The 18,794-nt window shown below is 44.7% G+C and overlaps 1 protein-coding gene across 7 annotated transcripts in view; it reads right to left on the reverse strand.

The window, feature by feature from the left end:
- The window catches only part of ZC3H7B (zinc finger CCCH-type containing 7B), a 47,510-nt gene that overhangs the window by 20,196 nt on the left and 8,520 nt on the right, over positions 1-18,794 (reverse strand). For 3 of the 7 annotated variants that reach the window (XM_088165258.1, XM_014882641.2, XM_088165259.1), the window contains exons 3-15: positions 18,669-18,702; positions 18,088-18,285; positions 17,089-17,247; positions 14,387-14,467; positions 12,868-12,927; positions 11,462-11,504; positions 7,200-7,459; positions 5,388-5,736; positions 4,353-4,411; positions 3,288-3,450; positions 3,041-3,202; positions 1,984-2,189; positions 456-556 (exon numbers count right to left, since the gene is read on the reverse strand). In XM_088165258.1, coding sequence (XP_088021384.1) covers positions 456-556; positions 1,984-2,189; positions 3,041-3,202; positions 3,288-3,450; positions 4,353-4,411; positions 5,388-5,736; positions 7,200-7,459; positions 11,462-11,504; positions 12,868-12,927; positions 14,387-14,467; positions 17,089-17,247; positions 18,088-18,285; positions 18,669-18,702 — 1,875 coding nt within the window. The remainder of the gene's footprint in view (positions 1-455; positions 557-1,983; positions 2,190-3,040; positions 3,203-3,287; positions 3,451-4,352; positions 4,412-5,387; positions 5,737-7,199; positions 7,460-11,461; positions 11,505-12,867; positions 12,928-14,386; positions 14,468-17,088; positions 17,248-18,087; positions 18,286-18,668; positions 18,703-18,794) is intronic. The other 4 variants (XM_014882644.2, XM_088165261.1, XM_014882645.2 and 1 more) reach the window with 3 other exon arrangements.

Genomic DNA, 18,794 nt, shown 5'->3' on the forward strand with positions numbered 1-18,794 from the left:
ACATGTTTCAAAATACACAGCAAAGATACCAACTCCTCTGGTTCAGCATCTCCCCACGTCTCAGATTGCCAGGAATCAGAAGGAATTACAAGACTGTGTACTTGAAGTGTTTGTTATACTTGTTTACCTAAACATTCATTACCAGACAGTCAGAGGCAGGATTCTCAGCTAGAGGATCTTTGTTTTGACCTTTTTGTAAAGGCCAAATTGAAAGGCAAATTAAGTCAATGGAAAACTTAACAGACTGACTCCAAAGGGCTTTGCTGATGCCTGAAATCCCTCAACACCAGGAGCAAACATGCAGGGTAAAGCCCATAGTGCTATTTATCATGATTTGAGCTGTCCTATGATTAGAACCCGTAGGGAGGAAAGGAAGAAAGAGATGAGAGCCCTGGAGTTAAACTGGCTGGACTTGTAAAAGATGGTTCTCATCAGAGAAAAAATTGTTCACTCACTTGTTGTCATGGAAAATGTGTTTTGCAGAAAGGTTGGAGCAGACAGATGGTGTGTCCTTGGTCCCTTTGCTGATAATCCGGGGTTTGCTGTCAAAGCAAATCTGAGAAGAGAAGAATTAGCATACTGGGAAAATCTTAGAGAGCAGTGAACCAGAGCGACTTCGCTTAAGGAGGAAGAAGAACCAGAGCCAGTCTATTCTAATGTTCAAAGTTAGAAAGAAATGTGGTGAAAACTTTGGGGTAGGGCTTTAAAATAAAGCAAGTCAATCTCTGGAAAAGTTTCTGGACAACATTTTTTGGCTTATTCTCAACAGTATTTTCCATTGTGGTTGGAAAAATTTTGGTCAGAGCCGCATATTCATTCCCTGTTAGCCAACAGAAAAAGAACAAGGGAGAAATAAAAGAAAAGCCACTTCACAGCAAAGAACACATCCCTTTACATGCACTGCCAACATGGGGATCTCTGTGCTGCAGACGATTAAGATGATATGAGGCAATTCTCAACTGACCAACTAAATAGCTCTGCACAGACATCAAGTGGGAATTTGTTGCATTATGGAATTCCGATTTCTAAAGTAAATGGGGCTGAATTACAATTCAAAGCAACATGTCAAGATGGAGGAAGAGACAGGTGATCCCATGAGGCTCTGAGCACCTGGTTCAGCTGCAGGGCAAAGGAGAAAAACTACTTTCTCCTGCACCTCTGCATACAATGCTCACTGTCCTGGGAGCAGGGCACTGGCTGGGACACACAGAGTTACAGATTTCTGTCTTGAAGAATGTCCAACATTCCTGGACTTCTTTTCCCTTCAGGATTGCCTCCCAAGGTACTCTCTCAACCAGGCTGCTAAAGAGGCTAAAGTCTGCCATTCAGAAGGTGAAGTGGAAAGGTGGCAGGTCTGTTGACCCTTCTCTTTATTTCTCCAAGAACCGAAAACCCTACCATTGCATGATCATTGTGCCCAGGATGGCTTCCAACCATCATTTCACCCACCAGTCCTTCTCTGTTCACAAACACCAGATCCAGTGGATGTCTCCCTCATCAGCTGTGTCAGGAGTTATCTTCCACACACTCCAGGAATCTCCTGGACTATTTCCTCTGCTGTGTTGTACTTAGAGCAGACACCTGGTAAATTGAAGTCCCCCACAAGAAAAAGGGCCAACAACTACGAGACTTATCCCATCTGCCTACAGAATATTTTGTCTGCCTTTTCACCCTGGTTGGGTGGTCTGTAACAGACTCCCACCTTACTGACCTTTCCTAATTCCTACCATAACCACTCAACCCTATCATCATCATCATCATTAAACTCCAAACAGTCAAAACACTCCCTAACACACAGGGCTCCCTCCCTACCTCTCCTTCCTCACCTGTCCCTCCTGAAGAGTTTACAGACATCCATTGCAAGCACTCCAGTTGTGCGAGCCATACCACCATGTTTTCGTGGTGGCGGCTATCAACATATCAGTGGTTCAGATACATTCTGAAGAGATGATGGATGCCTGCCCCCTCCTACCAGTTCTGTACCTCACAGAGGAAGGTGAAGATGCCCTGATGTTCCTTGAGGAGCTTGGCAATTGTGAGGCTGCTCTGCTTGATCCCACCTAGTGGGTCAAAGAGGAGGTCACGGTTGAGAGTCCCCTTCCTCTCCTCCGTCCACACGTCAATTTCTTCCTGGTGGTACGCGAAGGTGCAGTTATCCCCGTACTTACAGTCCTGCTTGTTAAGCATATCTACAAAGCAACAAACAGCACACACCACCACACAGGCAGGGCGGCCCAGTCAGAAACTAAACTCTCTCTTGTCTTCTCCCACTGCCCACGCCTCACATGGAACTGAAAGCAAGAAAACAGAGAGCTAAAAGAAAAAGAAAAAGACATCTCCTCCCAAGTTCACCTATATCAAGACATTCAGGAGTTAATACAAACTACTGAATGGTGACAATCTCCAGTAATGCTGCTATGGGAGAAACTATCTCAAAACAAGAGGCCAGCTTTAATTCAGTGCCTGGCCAGGGACAGATCACGACTTAACTAACCCGTTTTAAAGCCAATACAGATTAAGTTCTCCCATAGGCCCAGAAATAAGGAGCCATTTTAGCTTGGCTCTTGCAATCTCCTCACCTCATTAGGTACTTTGTAATGACACTGCCTCGGGATACCAGTCTGGTCACACTGTCTGCATGTACTATGGGATGGACTGGAGCAAAGGAGCAGGCAGAGAATGCTCTTCCCTAGGCACAGCCCCAGCCCTGCTGAGGGGCAGTTGGGCTGAGTGGGACTAATGTGAGCACATGTGAGCACAGGAGGCAGGTTCTCAGTAAAGCCCATGTCAGCAGAGCAGCTCTGAGCACTCTGTGCACAGCAGCTCACTGAGCCTTTGGAACTCTTCTGCTCCACCACTTTAGAAGCTGCCTGCTCTCCACAGCATGGCAGCTCATTGCCCTTCACTGTACTGAGACATCCAGTCCATAGGCTACTGATGGAACAGGAGACCCTAGAGCCAGCAGGCAATATCAAACAGAACTCCCCTCTCAGTGTCCCCTGGCACAGCCCCCTCCCAGCAACCAACAGCTGCAGATCACCTTTGCACAGATAATAGGATCCTACAAAGTTGGTTTTGGTTGGGCGAGGACGGATCCTCTTCCAGGTCTTGTCTTCTGAGTTCTTCAGCCTGCCCAGCAGGATGTCCCGCTTGCACTTGTGCTCCAAGCCTTCCCGATAGGTGTAATCGCCAGCCTTGGGCCCTGCCAGAGAGGATAACCCCATCAGCCTGGGGAAAGCCAATTCCTAGTCCGTGCCAATGCTCTGGTGGCAGAGCAAATGCATCACCTGTTTTGGGGTAGCAGATATGACAGGCTTGCTTGAAAACATGAGTAGATGCCAAAGGGTTCTTCACCAGCAGAGCTGTGTTGGGCATTACCGGTTCTGGCTGGGATAGCAGGTGCTCAGTGGCCTTGGGCACAGCTGGGTGATTCACTCCACCAAGGCTGACCTGAGTGAAAACACACACACCTCTCTGTTCAGCTCGGCAACTGTGAGTAAGAAACCTCTCTAACCCCCTGCTCCACTCCAGTCTCAAAACCCTTCTCATTTCCTCTCTCATCAAAATGTTCACATCTGAAATGACATTTCTAGAAGAGATGAATGCAACTTTTTCAAAGAGAGTGAACACTGTGGTGTGTTTACTTCAAAGACAGGCCTCTTTCCTACTGGTAAGAGACTTCAGTTTTCTATCATGAGCCACAGGACAAAATGCCCTCCTCACTCCTTCCCATTCCTTCCATCACAATCTACTCTGCAATGAAAGACTTTTAAATCAACCTTATTCCAACCTAAGAAAAACCCCAAACTGCTTATCAGTCGATCTTCAGGGATATTCACATTGATGTTAATAGGGCCAGCAGGTTACAGGAATTCAAGAAAAACTTTTTTCAAGCTTACTAATCCTCCCCTTTTTCTCAAAGACTGGAGAAATAGGACAGAGGTAGAACATCTGGAGAAGCCTCCTGACAGGGGCAGAGAGCAGCAAAGAACTTCAGTAACCTGAAGTCAAAGTTGGCTTACTCTGCCCCATCCTTAAGCATTATGTGGCTGCCAGATACTGTGGGATCCTGGCCTCCATGATCCCCTGCTGAACCTACAACCTTGGTCACACCACGTTTATCTTGGCAATATGGAGTTACAGTTAAAAACAAAGATGGAACAAATGTTTTCCTACTGACTCAGTGGGAATCTTTATCTGCCTTGCCACAACACGGGAGGCAACACTTACCAGGGCAGGGTAAGAAGAGGGACCCAAATCTCCTACATCACCCAAGTGACCACTACCACCACCACTACTACCTTGGCTCCAGAGCACCCTGGGACCTCAGCACAGGGCAGTAGCTCACTCACCACTGGGGCTGGTTTCTGGCTGCCAGGTGGTTGTCGCAGTTCCTGAGAGCTAGTTTCTTCTGGGCAAAAGAAGGGGAAAAGAGCCCCACAAAACAAAAACAATCATTTCACTCTCAGAGGCAGTTCTACACACAAAAGGACAAACAACAGCTTACTAAATTAATTTGCTTCATTTATTTCACAATGTTTTAATACTTTCTTCCCAAAGCATCTGCCTAGACTCAGAAAAACTCCAGGAAAGGCCTTCTTGTCCCAGAAATCTTACTGAACCCAACACTAAGCTGCTGAGAACTGGCATTTCTAAGGTGGCAACCCAAAGCTGAGGTGAATGTGAGTGTTCAAGTGCTGACTGGCCAATCTCTGCTATTCTCAAAATACTCTTGCTGCCAATATACTGCAATACTGGGAACAAGTGAACCAAGAAGAAGCCCACTTCCCTCCTGAACTGGACGGGACTTAGTCTTTGCCCACCATCCTCCACAGCTTTCCTCCTTGTGGCATGAGTTCAGAGCCGCACTCCAGAGGACACTCATTGTCCTGAATCCAGAGATGGGAAAGACCTATCTTGGCCCCTATCACTCTGCCCAGCTCAACAAGGTCCTGTATCATCTAAAGCAGTCATCACCATTCTGCTCACTTTGTACAAAATGTCAAAGAGTCATTCAGGAGGAAGGTGAAGGAATCATGCTATAGTCCAGCAAATTGTGCCAAGGGAGGTGTTCTGTAAACCAAGCCAAATTTAAATCTCATCACTCATCATTATAACCCTTTGTGTTCCTTTCTCCTCTTTAGATTTCACTCCATGCAGGTACTGGTTACCTGGGATTACATACCTACAGCTTTTCTCATTATTTTTGAGCTAAACATAATCAGCTACTCTGTCCAAGACAATTCCCTGCTCTCTTCTACAATTATATTCCTGTTCTGCCACACTAGCAGAGAAAGCTACAGGACAGATGTTCTCAGCATTGAAGGAAAAAATTTTGGCATGCATTCACAGCTAAAGCAACACAAACCACATCACCCCGCACCTACCAACGGCAAAGGAATCCAAGGTATCCAGCGACCCCCTGCTTGTCCCAAAGGAGTCCAGGGCATCAAGCCGTGTATCTGTGTATGGAAGCAGATCCAGGGAATCCAGAGAATCTAAAGTGGAGCCGCCACTTCCTCCTGGTGGGGCCTCGAAGGCATCCAGGACAGAGGAAGAGGAGAGCTGCTTGGTGGGATCCATCACCAGGCCAAAGGAGGCAGGTGGCAGAGGGGTGGAGACAGGGATGCTGGCTGTCACGACTGGAGGCAGCAGCGGAGTTCCCCCCGGAAACACAGGAATCAGCTGGGGCATCTCTGTTGGCAGGTTGGTAGGAATGGTGCCCTGGACCAGAGACTTCAGGGGAGTAGGAAGGAGGATAAATAGCGAATTAGTATTGAGGAGCAAAGACTGAAAAGAGATGTCCTGGTTTTGGCCAGCAGAGAGTTAATTTTCTTCTTAGTAACTGGTACAGTGCTGTGTTTTGGATTTAGCATGAGAATAATGTTGGTAACACACTGATGTTTTGGTTATTGCTAAATCGTGCTTACTCTAAATCAAGGACTTTTCATTTCCCATGCTCTGCCAGTGAGCAGGTAGACAAGAAAACGGGGGAGACCACAGCCAGGACAGCTGATCTGAACAAGCCAAGGGGATATTCCACACCACAGAACATCATACCCGGGATATAAACTGGGGGAAGTTGGTCAGGGTCACTGACTGCTGCTCAGGGAAGGCTGGACATTGGTCAGCAACTGGTGAGCAATTGTACTGTGCATCACTTGTTTCTCTTGGGTTTTATTCCTCCGAATCTCCTTTCCTATTATTATTATTGTTGTTAATGTTGTATTTTATTTTGTTTCAATTGTTAAACTGTTCTTATCTTAAGCCACAAGTTTGTGGGTTTTTTTCAATTATCCTCCTCACTAGAGAAGGGGCAGGAAGAAAATGAGTCAGCAGCTATCTGGTACTTAGCTGCTGACAGGGGTCAAACCATAACAACAGAGAGCAATAGGCTCCCAGTGAAGGGCGTGTTGTATTAGCTGGAGCAAAAAGATACCTGGCAGCTCAATCCAACTGCAGACTTCCCACAGACCTTCCAATTTTTCTGTACTGCAAACAATCTGGACCAGGATCCCTGAGGAGGTGTTGGTATACCTGAGTTGATCAGTCTGCAAGGCAGTACCCTGCGCTGGGCACTTAAACCAGCTCAGATTGAGAAACAAGGCAGCCGAGTACACACAGTGCAAAGGTCAGGATAATGATAACAACCTATGGCATCTCTCATCGGGGCTTTTCCAACATGAAAATCACTATACTGCTTCCAGACCCAAGGTGACTCACATAATCAACACTGGCAACTAAAATCCAACATAAGTATGAATACAGATTGTCTATGCAGCTCCCAGACCTGTTCAACGAACTTAGGCTGAGTGCACAGAATACAAGGAGATTACAGCATGCCCACTGTATAAAATACATTCATCATTCCTGCTTCACCACACTCATTTCTACTCTCAGACTTGCTTCAACTTCACGGACATGAGAGGCAAGATGGAAGGAGATGTCAGGGGAGGGCTAGCTTGGGTATATTTTGAGAGGCAGCTCCTTGAAGCTGCATACAGCAAAGCAGGCTTGGAGGAGAACTCTACATACGGACAGTAGCAAAAATAAAGGAAAGAATAAAGGAAAGACTTTTGCCAGAGGAAGAGATAGGACAAAAGAATTACAGAGAGAGAATGAGAGGCACCATGCACACCCTCCTGCTCCAACGACCTCCAAGGACCTTTTTGGAAGAAAGAAGCAGTGCCCACTCTTACTAGAGGGTATGGTGACCCTTCAGCAAGGGAATCCAGGAGGGAATCTAGTTCTTCCCCAATGATGTCCCCATCTGTGAAGTCCTCCGTGTTCTCAGGCACTGGCAAGGGTACACAGTCTGGAGACGGGAGCAAGCTGGCAGCAGGAAGCGAGGTGGGCAAGCCCTTTGCATCTGCGTCAGAGGGCAAAGGGGCCAGCCCCTCGCTCACAGGGATGGAGGTGGCCACAGGAGCTGGGAGGCACTGCAGGTCCATAGAGCAGTCTGTGATGAGAGAGAAACAGAGCCAGTCAGCAGGAGAGCCTCTTGCAGGAGGCAAATAGAGCACAGTAAGGCAAAACCAATATTGTACAACTCCATCAAATCACAAAAACCAAGTATGCCAATTTTCTGAGAGGAGAGGCTCTAGTCTGAAGAGTACTTGTCCTTTCATTTTTGTTCCCACTCTCCAGTGACTCACCAATAGCTGAAATACATTCTAAGGGCCAGTGCCCAGTCTGACTGTCAGGATTTGGCAAGCACACACAGCAGCCAGGAGCAACACAAAACCTGTGGCTGAGTAGTTACCAAATTCACTATGGCCAGGACTAAAGGCCAGGGGTACATAATACAATTTCTCTATAACCCACCACCTGGTGTTTTCTTTAATGTTCCTCACTAATGGACTTGGCAGAGATCGCTGCCTTCTCTCTTCCTTGGAGCTTTGATATCCCAGCTGAAAGCTTGCTTACATGCACATCCTTTCTAAAAACCCAGGCATCCTAAACGGAAGAAGATAAAAACACAAGGCCCTGTAGGGAGGAGAGTCCAAGATTGAGTGAGTCCGAGATACTGCTATGCTAACAGTATGTCCCAAAAATCCCCATCAGACTCACTCATCTGTCTTTACTCATGTAAATTCCCTGCCCTTGAGTCCTTTGTGATGTCCAAAAGTGGTAGGTTGCTACCCATTTTCCCCCTCAATATCTGATCAGCAAACATGCCCTTGGGAACTCGTGTGAGATGTGGTCGAGGCAGGAAAGAGGCGGTGGTTTTCCCTAAGGTTTCTTCCCCTCTCCAGTACATTACTGAAGTAGTAAGATGTTCCCATCATGCAATATAAACCTCTGTTAAGTGAAGTTAAGGTTGCAAGCACATGTTCTTCACAGAAGAGCATTTTATTCTCAAAAAAATTAATGGTTAAAAAAGAAGTTCAAATGTTAGAAATTTGGAAAATGCAGCATTACATTTGCAGTTCTCAAACCAAGCACCCAAACTACCTTAATTCTGCCCCTGTGGAGATGTCCTGGAATAAAAGAAAAGAAATAAGACAAAGATGCTACCTTCTCCATCCACATCCCATTGGCTGCACTGTAACTGCAACAGACTAAGGCTATAAAAGCAAGGCAAAGTTTGGAAGAAGAGACAATAGCTTTTACTAGAAAGACTGATAAAATTGGGAAAGAAACTAGACAAGTTTCGGAGACACAAAACTTGATCCAGCTAGAAATGCTGCATCCTGTCTGTACCAGATCTGTTCACTCAGCCCCCATGAGAACTTGGCCATCCCTCTGCATCAGGGACTGGGCGAGTGAGCCCTGTTACGGCTGCAAATTGTTCCTTTGCTGGCCTGGGAACGTGCTGGTGTCTTCTTAGAGAGCTCAGCAAATTTGCTCAGGAAACCCCCTAGTCCTGAACAAAACAACAGCAGAGATGACAAACACAAGCATGCCCCCTTACCTCTAACCCCACCAGAGCACAGCATCAACCCCTGCAACCTTTCCTCCAGTACTTGTTGTGAATGGTGCACGTGGATGGACCACAGCAAAAGTCAATGTGGAAAACACTGGAGGCTGAGCCATGACAAAAGACAGGGAAGCAGGGGAAGTGGCAAGGAACAGACACAGGTCCCTCTCCACATCCTCAAGCATGCCACTGAAGGCAAACACATCTTGTACCTTATGGGATCCAACACAGGATTTCGGTGCTGCAGCTGAATGCATTTCCCACAGACAGCAAATCAAAGGAAGGGTGTGCATGTCCTTAGTTTTGCAGCCACCTCACCAATCAGGCTTGTCTTCAAACCCATGCCTCCCTTGCAATGACTTTTCTCATCTCATCTCTCTTTGGTCCAGAACCCCCAGCCACCAGGGAGCCAACTATCCAGTTTTTCTCATGGCTGGAAAGCTTGGCCAGATTCCCTGCAGTACAAAGGGATGACTAGTGCCTTCCCATTTTTCAGATGTTTAAATCTGGAGTACTGTCAGGATCCCTACAGAGGCCACCAAGAAATTCAGAACATGCCGGAAGGGATGGGGACAAATGCAGCGGAGAGCAAAAGGGTGCACAATGACAGGGCCCCAAAGGATCCAGCAGTTTAGACCTTCTCTGAGGAATGAATGAGGCCCTGCATTTTCCACTCAGACTGGGAAGCAAAGAAAAGAGGCCCTCACACACCCTAAGAGGCCCTCATACATGCCAAGAGGCCCCAAACCCAGAAACACTGAATGCATGACCAAAATGCAGACAATAACATGAGACCCACACAGCTCAGTGCATGTGAAGGGCAAGGAAAAGAGCAAGGACCAACAGGTTCCACTACTTGCAAGTGGAAGAGGGAAGATGTCCACTCTCCTCTCCCTGACCACCTAAACCCTGTCATTTCTTCAGCCACTTCCTCCCACTCTACTCTGTCCAATCTTTTTTCCTATCTCTCCTTTCCTATTCCTGCTTTCCTCAGGACACCAGATCTGCTGACCTCACTCACCAGCTATGATACCCATATCTCACATACTCTCCTTAGAGAATGCTCATGTATCCTCTGCATTCCCCTAATGTTTGCTCCATCTTAAAAGAATAAAACAGCTTTCTTTGATGAGTAGCTCACAGGCACATCCACACCTGCTGATTCCTGCCCCTGCCATCACACTCAGCCCCAAGTATTATAAAAGCTCAATGACGGGCTTGTCCATACACTCCCATGAACCAAGTCTCTCATACCAAGCCCCCTCAGCTGGTAGCTTCTCTGGCCATACACCTGCCTGTCACCAAAGGGCAAGTACAGAGCTTTTAAAAGCACTGTTTCTAGCTCTGCTCTCCAAAACAGCAGTGATCCCTGGTGCATTAGCTGGCCAATGGCCATACTGGGCTAGATCTGTGCCATCATCTCTCTGCAGGACTGGGCTGAGTTAATCAGACAACTTCAAGCAAAACATGGAGGAAAGGGCTTCAAGAGTCTGCATCTTAAAACAGAACAAGAACCCCTGCTAAAAAAAGCTTTGAATCTGAAACTCTCAGGGTACCCAGCACCCACAGCCGTCGTAGTGGCACACCACTCTCAGGGCAATTGGATAACACATAATTCCAGTGCTTTTGCAAAGACTTCCTAGCAGTAAAGGCTCTGTCTGCCTGACACGCAGCAAAGGTGGCATGCCACTCTTACACCAAATCCAGATTAGACAAAGAGCTTACTGGATGCAGTCATTCGTTAGTCTGTAGTAGGAGTCCAGTTAATTTTAGCACAGCAAGATAATGTGAAAAACTCTCCTTAATTCACAGAACTGGGTCTCATGATCTCATGTAGCAAGCAGATACTAAATTTGCATTCAACAGAAAACTAACATGCTTTCCAAAGCACCCTAATCATGAAATTAAAAAGAGAATTGCTATTTGTGCTGTAAGTCCTCACACTTTCCTTCTCACACACAGAGCTACCTTATAAAGGAACAAATACTGATGTGCTCAGAGGCAGAAGTTCAGTGCTCCAGCACACAAGGTAGCGAGCCTTTCTACAGGGGCAGAGTTAAGGTCACTTGTTTCCCAGCATTAGAAAAGCAACCCTGTTAATTTTCCTTCTTCTCCTCCTGAGTGCTTAAACCTGAACTCAACTTTCCCTGGGTCCCTCCCAACTCCTTTGTTTTCAATTCCTCCACTTCAATGTCTTGGAGGACCATATGCACTAAGAGCACAACCAACCTTCACTTTATCTGCACTTTTTTGCCTTGGAGCAGAGTTTCAGAAGCTTTGCCAACAGCAGCTTTAAGAAAGCATAACTGGAGAGAGCTGTGTACCTCAGCACACACTTTTAACTCCCAGACACGCCTCTCACTGGGCCTGAACAAAACCAGAGAAACACTCCTGCATTGCCCCACTTTTTCCTTCTCCTAGTTACCAAAGTTGGGAGTGTGCAGAAGAGACACAAATGCAGGTGATGAACCTCTCAAGCCTGCCGGCCTGGTCACATACCATAATGAAGCCACAAAAATCTGAAGAGAGAGATATCTTTACCTGTTTCAATGTCATCTATTGAGCCCAATCCATTGGAAGTAGTCTGCAAAGAGGATGTAGGAAAAGGGAGAGGAAAAATATTGTGAGAAATTAATCTTTAAATAGACATCCACACTTTACTATGTATATGATCCTTTCTTTTCCTTTATGGCCTCTTTCTGTGCCAGAACAGTAAAACCAATGAACTTCAGGAGGCCATTGATCCAAGGGACCTATTCATGTTTACCTTCAGCAGCTGACAAACCCTTTTGCTGCAAAGGATAACCATGCCTGCACAACATCCAACCATGTGAGAAATTCCATACATAGAACAGGGTATTTCATGTGTGGATGAGAACACTGTGTCCCCACTCACAGGACACATAAATGGTCAGCACACTGTATGGGAGATCTGATTAGCCTGATCTTACACAATGTTCCTTTTCTTAGTTCACATATTTTGCAATCTAACAACCACAAACTTCTACAGCAAATTCAAAACAGGAAAATGTTTCTGCCAAGACAACTGCTGACTTGGAGCTCAAGGCAAGGAATAAATTGAGTCCATATTTTACAGAAACATAAATAGAGGTAAGTACGTGTGCCTTTAGCTTAAGCTTAAAAAGACACAAGTAAAGCATTTGTCTTATGATACAGCCTCTGCTACAGTGGGTTTTGCGTTATTTTCAATTCTTATAAAAGGAAAATATTTTCAAATTAAAAACTAGGCATAACTATTATAAAAACTGACTAGCCTTCCTAGAAAGATGTGAAGATGAAAGAAGTGAGAGGTAAACTAGTTCTTTAGTATTTCATCTTGTTGCAGAAAATTACAATGTTTACGGTTTTATTGTTTATTTGCTTTAAGGAGCATTGTGGAGTACCAAACAGCCTGTAAAAACAGCAAGTGCTTGTTTGTTGTGACGGTTTTTTGCCCAGTGGTAGAACAAGGAAACCAGCAATTTCTTATCTTTTACCTTAGTATTTGTACACTGCCCTGCCCAGCTGGATCTCCCAGGACAATATGAACAATACATAAACTGTGTATGTACCTTGCTCAGTACAGCACAGGATTTAATTTTATATGTTTCTTCAGCAGTTGCACTTTCTGATTTTTACTTAGCATTGTTGTTAGATATGCAAAACTTGAAAACAAAAATTTATTTAAAATGCAAGAGAAAGCAAATATTCACAATAACTAAGAAAAAACCCCACCTTTGGTGATCTAATTACCGACATAAAAAATAATGTCAGTAGAAATATTTTCAAAGAAATTAATTTCTTGGCAGTATCCCTTAAAAGCAGAAAACACTAATTAAAACATTTCAAACCTAAAAGACAGTTACAAATTTGCATATAAATAAAACTTAAAAGCATTCTAGCAGCACAATTCATAAACAATAACAACCACAGGATGCAAACTTTACCTGGTTTGATGAATTGATTGACGTGCCATTACTGAGTAGTGAGAATGTTTCCAATTCCTGCTGCAAGGAAGAGAGAGGTCTTAGAATAGAATTCAGCCCGTGAATGCCCATAAGCTAGGCAAAGCTGGGTTACAATATGGTTTCTTTCCAAGCACTGCCCAAAAAGAAAAGCCACCCCAAAAAGTTACCCCACTATGACACAAGAGTGCCTGTTTATTGACGTTTGTCAACACTGAAAAGGGACATTTAATTGTTTTGTACACCTCAGAACATCTGACCCACAACCAGGAGGCAAAAAATTTCCTTGAGCAACAGATGGATTTGCTTTTCATTAAAAAGTTACTACTTTGGGAAGGCATTACCACGCTAGATTGAAAGCTGGAACTCAACATAAGAGATTGCAAAGTGTTAACAAAATACCAATCACAGAATTTAAAATAATGAAAAGCATTCTGGCGTGTTTAATTTTTATATTTCTAACATACAGGTGGTTTAAGCCCATCTCAGCTGAGTAACATGACAGCAGCAAAAAAGGTGGCAAGGCCAACGCAGGAACAACTACAAAAAGTATTTCCACATAAACTTCCCTTTGTTTGGGAGTGTGGAAAGCTGCTACAAGATCAAGGCATTTTCTTAGAGTAGGCAAATCACACGTGAGGTTTGCTGGGGAGAGGATTAACATGTTACAGCCAGATTTATCCTAAAAGCTCTCTGCAAACCGGATCCCACCAATCACTCCACCTCGTGCTACAAAGGTGCCCCTCTGCAGACGGAACACGCTGTTTAACACACCCCCGTGCCTGGGGCCGAGGATGCAAACACAAACGTCAGCCTCGGCTGCCAGCTCATGTTCTCTGCTCCTGAGAACAAAATCCCTGAGGCAGCTTTATGGGAGAGCAGCTTTATGGCAAGCAGTGGCCTAACGCCCTCTATCTCCATCCCAGGGTACACATTTAAACACCTACAGCACTTCCTTGTAGAGCCAAGTTACTGATCCAGCCATTGGTGTCAATTAGCTTCTGACCACGTGTACACCCATTGTTCTCCCAAAGCCAAGCCTTTCCCCCACCACAAAGAAGTGTAGGCCTAGAAATGGGGCAGGAACCCTTCATGATCCACTGCACTACAAAACCAGCCATGCCTCCAATCCAGCAGAGGAACTCATCCTTCTCATCGCATAACAGGGAGAGGATTGTGATGCAAAACCTGCTTTGAGATCAGGCCACATGTTCCTCTCCTGCAAAAAATACAGTAGGCATCTACTGCATCAGAAGTTTCTCCTGCAGCACCAGCTGAGGACACATAAAACATCCTGGCAGTAGACACAGAGCAGCAAGGGGGCTAGAAATGGATCAAGGCAAAGTGAGTCAGAGGATCAGGACAAGGAGGGTTGCCAGCAGCCTGCTGGAATTTGCAGGGTTGTGTACACATGTCTGTAACTGCAGAGCAGCACCTACCACTTCTGCAGAAGTATACTTGTACAAGCAAAGGACAGCCTCTAAGACAAAGTAAGCCATACCTGAGGTCTTTTGTATGCTTTTCGAACCCTCAGTCCCAGCTTCTGGGCAAGCTCCTGTCCCAGTTGTGTGACGCTTTCATCCTGGGGACAAAACCATTGATGGGACACTTTCAGTTTTGCCTTTGTGGCACACAGAATTGAAATAAAGAGGAATGCAGTTATGCACATTGGGCTGCACCAAGAAGCCTCAACTTCAGACAGCAGCAGGTAGATAATTTCCAGAACAGTCCCAGGAGAGTTCAGACTTCAGCATTCTTATCATTCAGTCCTGCCAAGATGCTGCAGTTGCACCAGGAGTTTTGCCTTACTCATTCAATGCTGCAGAAAATCAGAATCAAATATCTGCTTCCAGCAAAGTACCCACTCTGTGAAAACAGGGTTCAGAAGTCCTGCTGGCAAGTTGTCTGAAGGAGCTGCCAAGGCTGGCTGCTGGTAGTTTCCACAAGGTCTCCATGCTTGGGAAGGAACCTGCATGTCTTCCCTCTCTGCCAACTGCAGAGTTAATAATCAGTTTTGATATGCAGACAGTACACACACTAGCCTGTTTTGCTTGTTTGTTTTTAAAGCTGAAACCAAGTCTCAGTTTTCAACCTACTAGCTAGAAGGCATTTTGACTGTCTCCAGCTCCAGTGAAACTGCCTCAGCTTAGTTAAGCAGATCCTTCAGCTTTGCCCATTGTGTGACATTTTACCATCCTCCCTGCCCAGTGTCCATGCCCACTCACACACCACACCATGGGCTTTCTGCCCAGACTAACAACCTGCCACAGTCTTCTACACTTATATATCACCAGCAGCTGTTTCCTTCTATTTTTCTCTTTCTCCCTGTTTGCAAAAATATCAGAGTACTTTAAAAGCTTTTTCAAAGAAGAAAAAAAGGATCTGCCCAACCTGTTGTGATAGCCCTCCTTGATCTTCCAACACTTCCCCCCTCATCTCCAACCTTGAAGCTTGCCCTCTTCTCTCTACTTGCCATGCTGGTCTTTCCGATCTCCTTCTCCCTACAGGTTGTGTCCTTTCCCTTTCAACAGCTGAGAAGCCTCTGGTTCTTCCAGGCCACCACCAGTAACTTTTCCTTTCAATCTGGAGTGCCATTTTTTGATTGTACTCACTTCCCCACACCCTCAACGTTAGTCTTGGCATCATCTTCACTGAACTCAGTGAAAACAAATCTAGCATGTCCATTTCCTCTTCTAAAATACCCCATGCCGTACCAAATGCAAGCGTTCCACAGAGAAGTCATTAACTTCATCATACTGAGAACTTTTCAAACTAGCAGCACTGAGTATCTGAACCCAGAAATAAGTTAATTGATAAACAGTGAGCCAAATGAGTGGCAGATCCTTTATCACCAGAAGTTTTAAGAAAAGCTCTGTTTTGATCACAACACAGTTCTCAGCAATTACACCACTGAAAAAATGGAAATACCTGTGTACTTCAGAGGGTAATGGAAACAAGAGTAAAATTATGGATCACATGACTTGCCTTTGATGAAGAAAAGGCTATGATTTCTGTTAAGCAGGTAATAAGACAATGGGGTATGTTAATTTACAAGGCTGAATTGTTTAGAGTAGGAAATGCAGGTCATTCAATATGGAGGTTTTTAGGCTGAACTTTCCTGGCACAGAGAAGTTTGATAAAGTAATGATAATAATGAGAGCTATGTAAACATAACTATATAATTAAAATATAAATTAAATTAAGTGGATAAACTGCAATGTAAAATATAGCCACATACAGCTTTACAAGAACACCTACATTAGATACTTTTCTTAATCAAAGGATTTGTTTATAAAACAGCTCCTTGGGACTCCCCAAACATGATATCTGTAATATGTTTTGGTCACCCTGTTCTGCTAAGACAAAGAAGATAGAATTTACAAGCTGTACAAAAGGAATAACTAACTGCTAACAAGGTTTTCAAAGATTGCTTCTATAACATTAATAATAAAGGAAAGTTAACTCCTGTTGAGGTGGATGCATTTTTCTTGTAGTAACATTACTGTGATGGATCAGAACCAAGATCAGCACCAGTGCTCACTTGAATCCATGTAATCAGTTTCCTTTCCTGATCAATACCTGGCCTAAGAGGATGCTCAAAAGCACTATCAGGAAAATATTTAGTTCCTAGTATATACAGATAGTCCTCTCCGCATGCAAAAATTTACATACCCCTGAACACAAAAATAACTATGCCATGTGATATCAAGGACACCTTTGCATGTTCCTCAAGAAATAAAAAGCTCGATTACTTTGCCTTAACAATCAGTAAGTAAAATGTGAGACATTTGTATCCAACACAGGAAAACCATACATGTTTTCCTTTCAGAGCTCCAGTTTCCATTTATCCCATGTTCTTAGTCACTTCCATTAGAGATACAAAAGCAGCTAACTAAAGCATTCTCATGGCTTTAGTTCACCTCTTGTTGAAGTAGGGGCTTGCTCTTCACAAAACAGACCATGAGCCTGCTGTCACTAACTGGCATCCCTGGCTGGCACTATCTGTAAGAGGTGACTTGACCTGAAGAAACATGTGAGGACAAACATCTCGAAGTCAGAGAGACAGAATTTCTGGGCATAAATATGTTCTTGGGAACAGCCAGGATTTCTCTTCCACTATCCTCTGGCCTCACACTAAGCATGTTGAGGAGAGGAAGGTCATGAGGCACAAAAACCAAGATGAGTTCTATGTCAAAAACTTACATGTGGGAGGGACAGCAAGCATCGGCTGTTGCACTCATATGCTTCTTTGTGTCTTCCAAGTTCATTTAAGGAACGGGCTTTCCGGAATAGTGCTCGGATGTTTTCCTTGTCGAGACTTAAAGCTTTCTCGCTGTCTTCCAGCGCTTTCTCATACAACCCCTGCATGGAACAGACCACCTGGAGTCAGCTGAGGCACAGCAGACTAACTTGTCCTTCTTTGTGAATGCAAATGTTCTATCTCTCAGCAGAAAACAGGAATACAATTAGCAAGTGGAAGTACATACGTTACCTCATTCACACACCAGTGTGCAAACACACCTACATTAACAGAACGTTTTGTTGAATCTTGCAAAACTCGAAACACTTTAAAGTCAAGGAATGACAGAACTGCTGCTTGAGCAACCTTATCTTGTCTCCCTCTTTACCCTGAGCATATACTTGAAAGTCTTTACTAATGTGACTGCTTGCTAGTTTTCAAGGGACTCAGTGTCCTTACAAACAGGATGGGCCTGCTCTGGGGTTGTGCCATAAAGGAAAGCTGTTACACACCTTAGTAAAATGGAAGCATGCAGCCTTTTAGAGCCTGGGTATTACAGAATCCTTTTCCTTGTGTATACTGCAAGTTCCTTCAAGATCCAAAGACTTCCTACTATCTTCCAGTGTCTCAAAGGAGGAGGTAAGAGCCTCCAAAGTAATAAACAATATTCCAGAAAAATACTTGCTCGATACTGGAAGACACTGGATGGTACTAATTCCTCACCACTGAAGACCAGAACTGCACTGTCAGTACCTTAGGCCTGGCCCCCTCTCCTCACATCCTTCCCCTGGTCTCACAAGACACAGTGCAACTGTGAGGATATTGCAGACTTTTCTGTGTGTTGTCTCCTCCAGTGCTTTAACAGGGAGTGGACAAAAACAGCTGAAATGCCTCTTGACATCTTTTCCAACTGCACAGCATTGCAACCCTGGCTCCTGGGGATGACTTAGGAAAGCACTCACCATGGCAAAGTAGCAGGCAGCTCGGTTGACATGGAGCTTGCAGAGGAGATCCTTTGGGATGGTCACCTCGTCGGAGGCTGCATAATCCGCCACGTTCAGCCCTTCTACGTACTGTACCAGGGAAAGCTTGAAATCCTTCTCTCGGAACAAATCATTGCCCTCTGCAAACAAGTTTCTCACTAGCTTCTGTAAAAAGGCCTGGGCAGCAGGAAGAGAACAAATACACTCAATTGGACATTCAGAGACAGGAGAGACTTCACAATTTCCCATTCCTTTCCATATCTTTTAGCAAATTGCTCGCCCACTAAGATACTCCTGCATCCCTACCCTACTGTAAAACATCAGGTTTTTTTGGTAGAGGATAATAATGCAGTCAAATCCCCATTCTTCTTGACACTCAAGTGTCTTCTCCTTTCCCTCAAAGTTGTCATCATCAGAACCTTAAAACTTTTAAGTCACAGGCAAATTGTGACAGACCATCCCACATTCTTCACTTTTGGCGTGTAAACTAATGGCTGTGCAATAGAACAAATCTTGCTAACCACAGGGCTCCCAACTTCAACAAACAAAATCTCCATTACCTCATAATCTTCTTGGCTTAGGGGTAACGTGGACCTGAACAAAAATAAGAGAAAATACTCATGAAACAGGCATCCGTGCAAACAAGGGCTTTTGTCTGATGAAGAGATCATTTTTCTGGTTCTGTG

The sequence above is a fragment of the Sturnus vulgaris genome, chromosome 5 (assembly GCF_052056855.1).
Source record: "Sturnus vulgaris isolate bStuVul1 chromosome 5, bStuVul1.hap1, whole genome shotgun sequence".
NCBI classification, from domain to species: Eukaryota; Metazoa; Chordata; class Aves; order Passeriformes; family Sturnidae; genus Sturnus; species Sturnus vulgaris.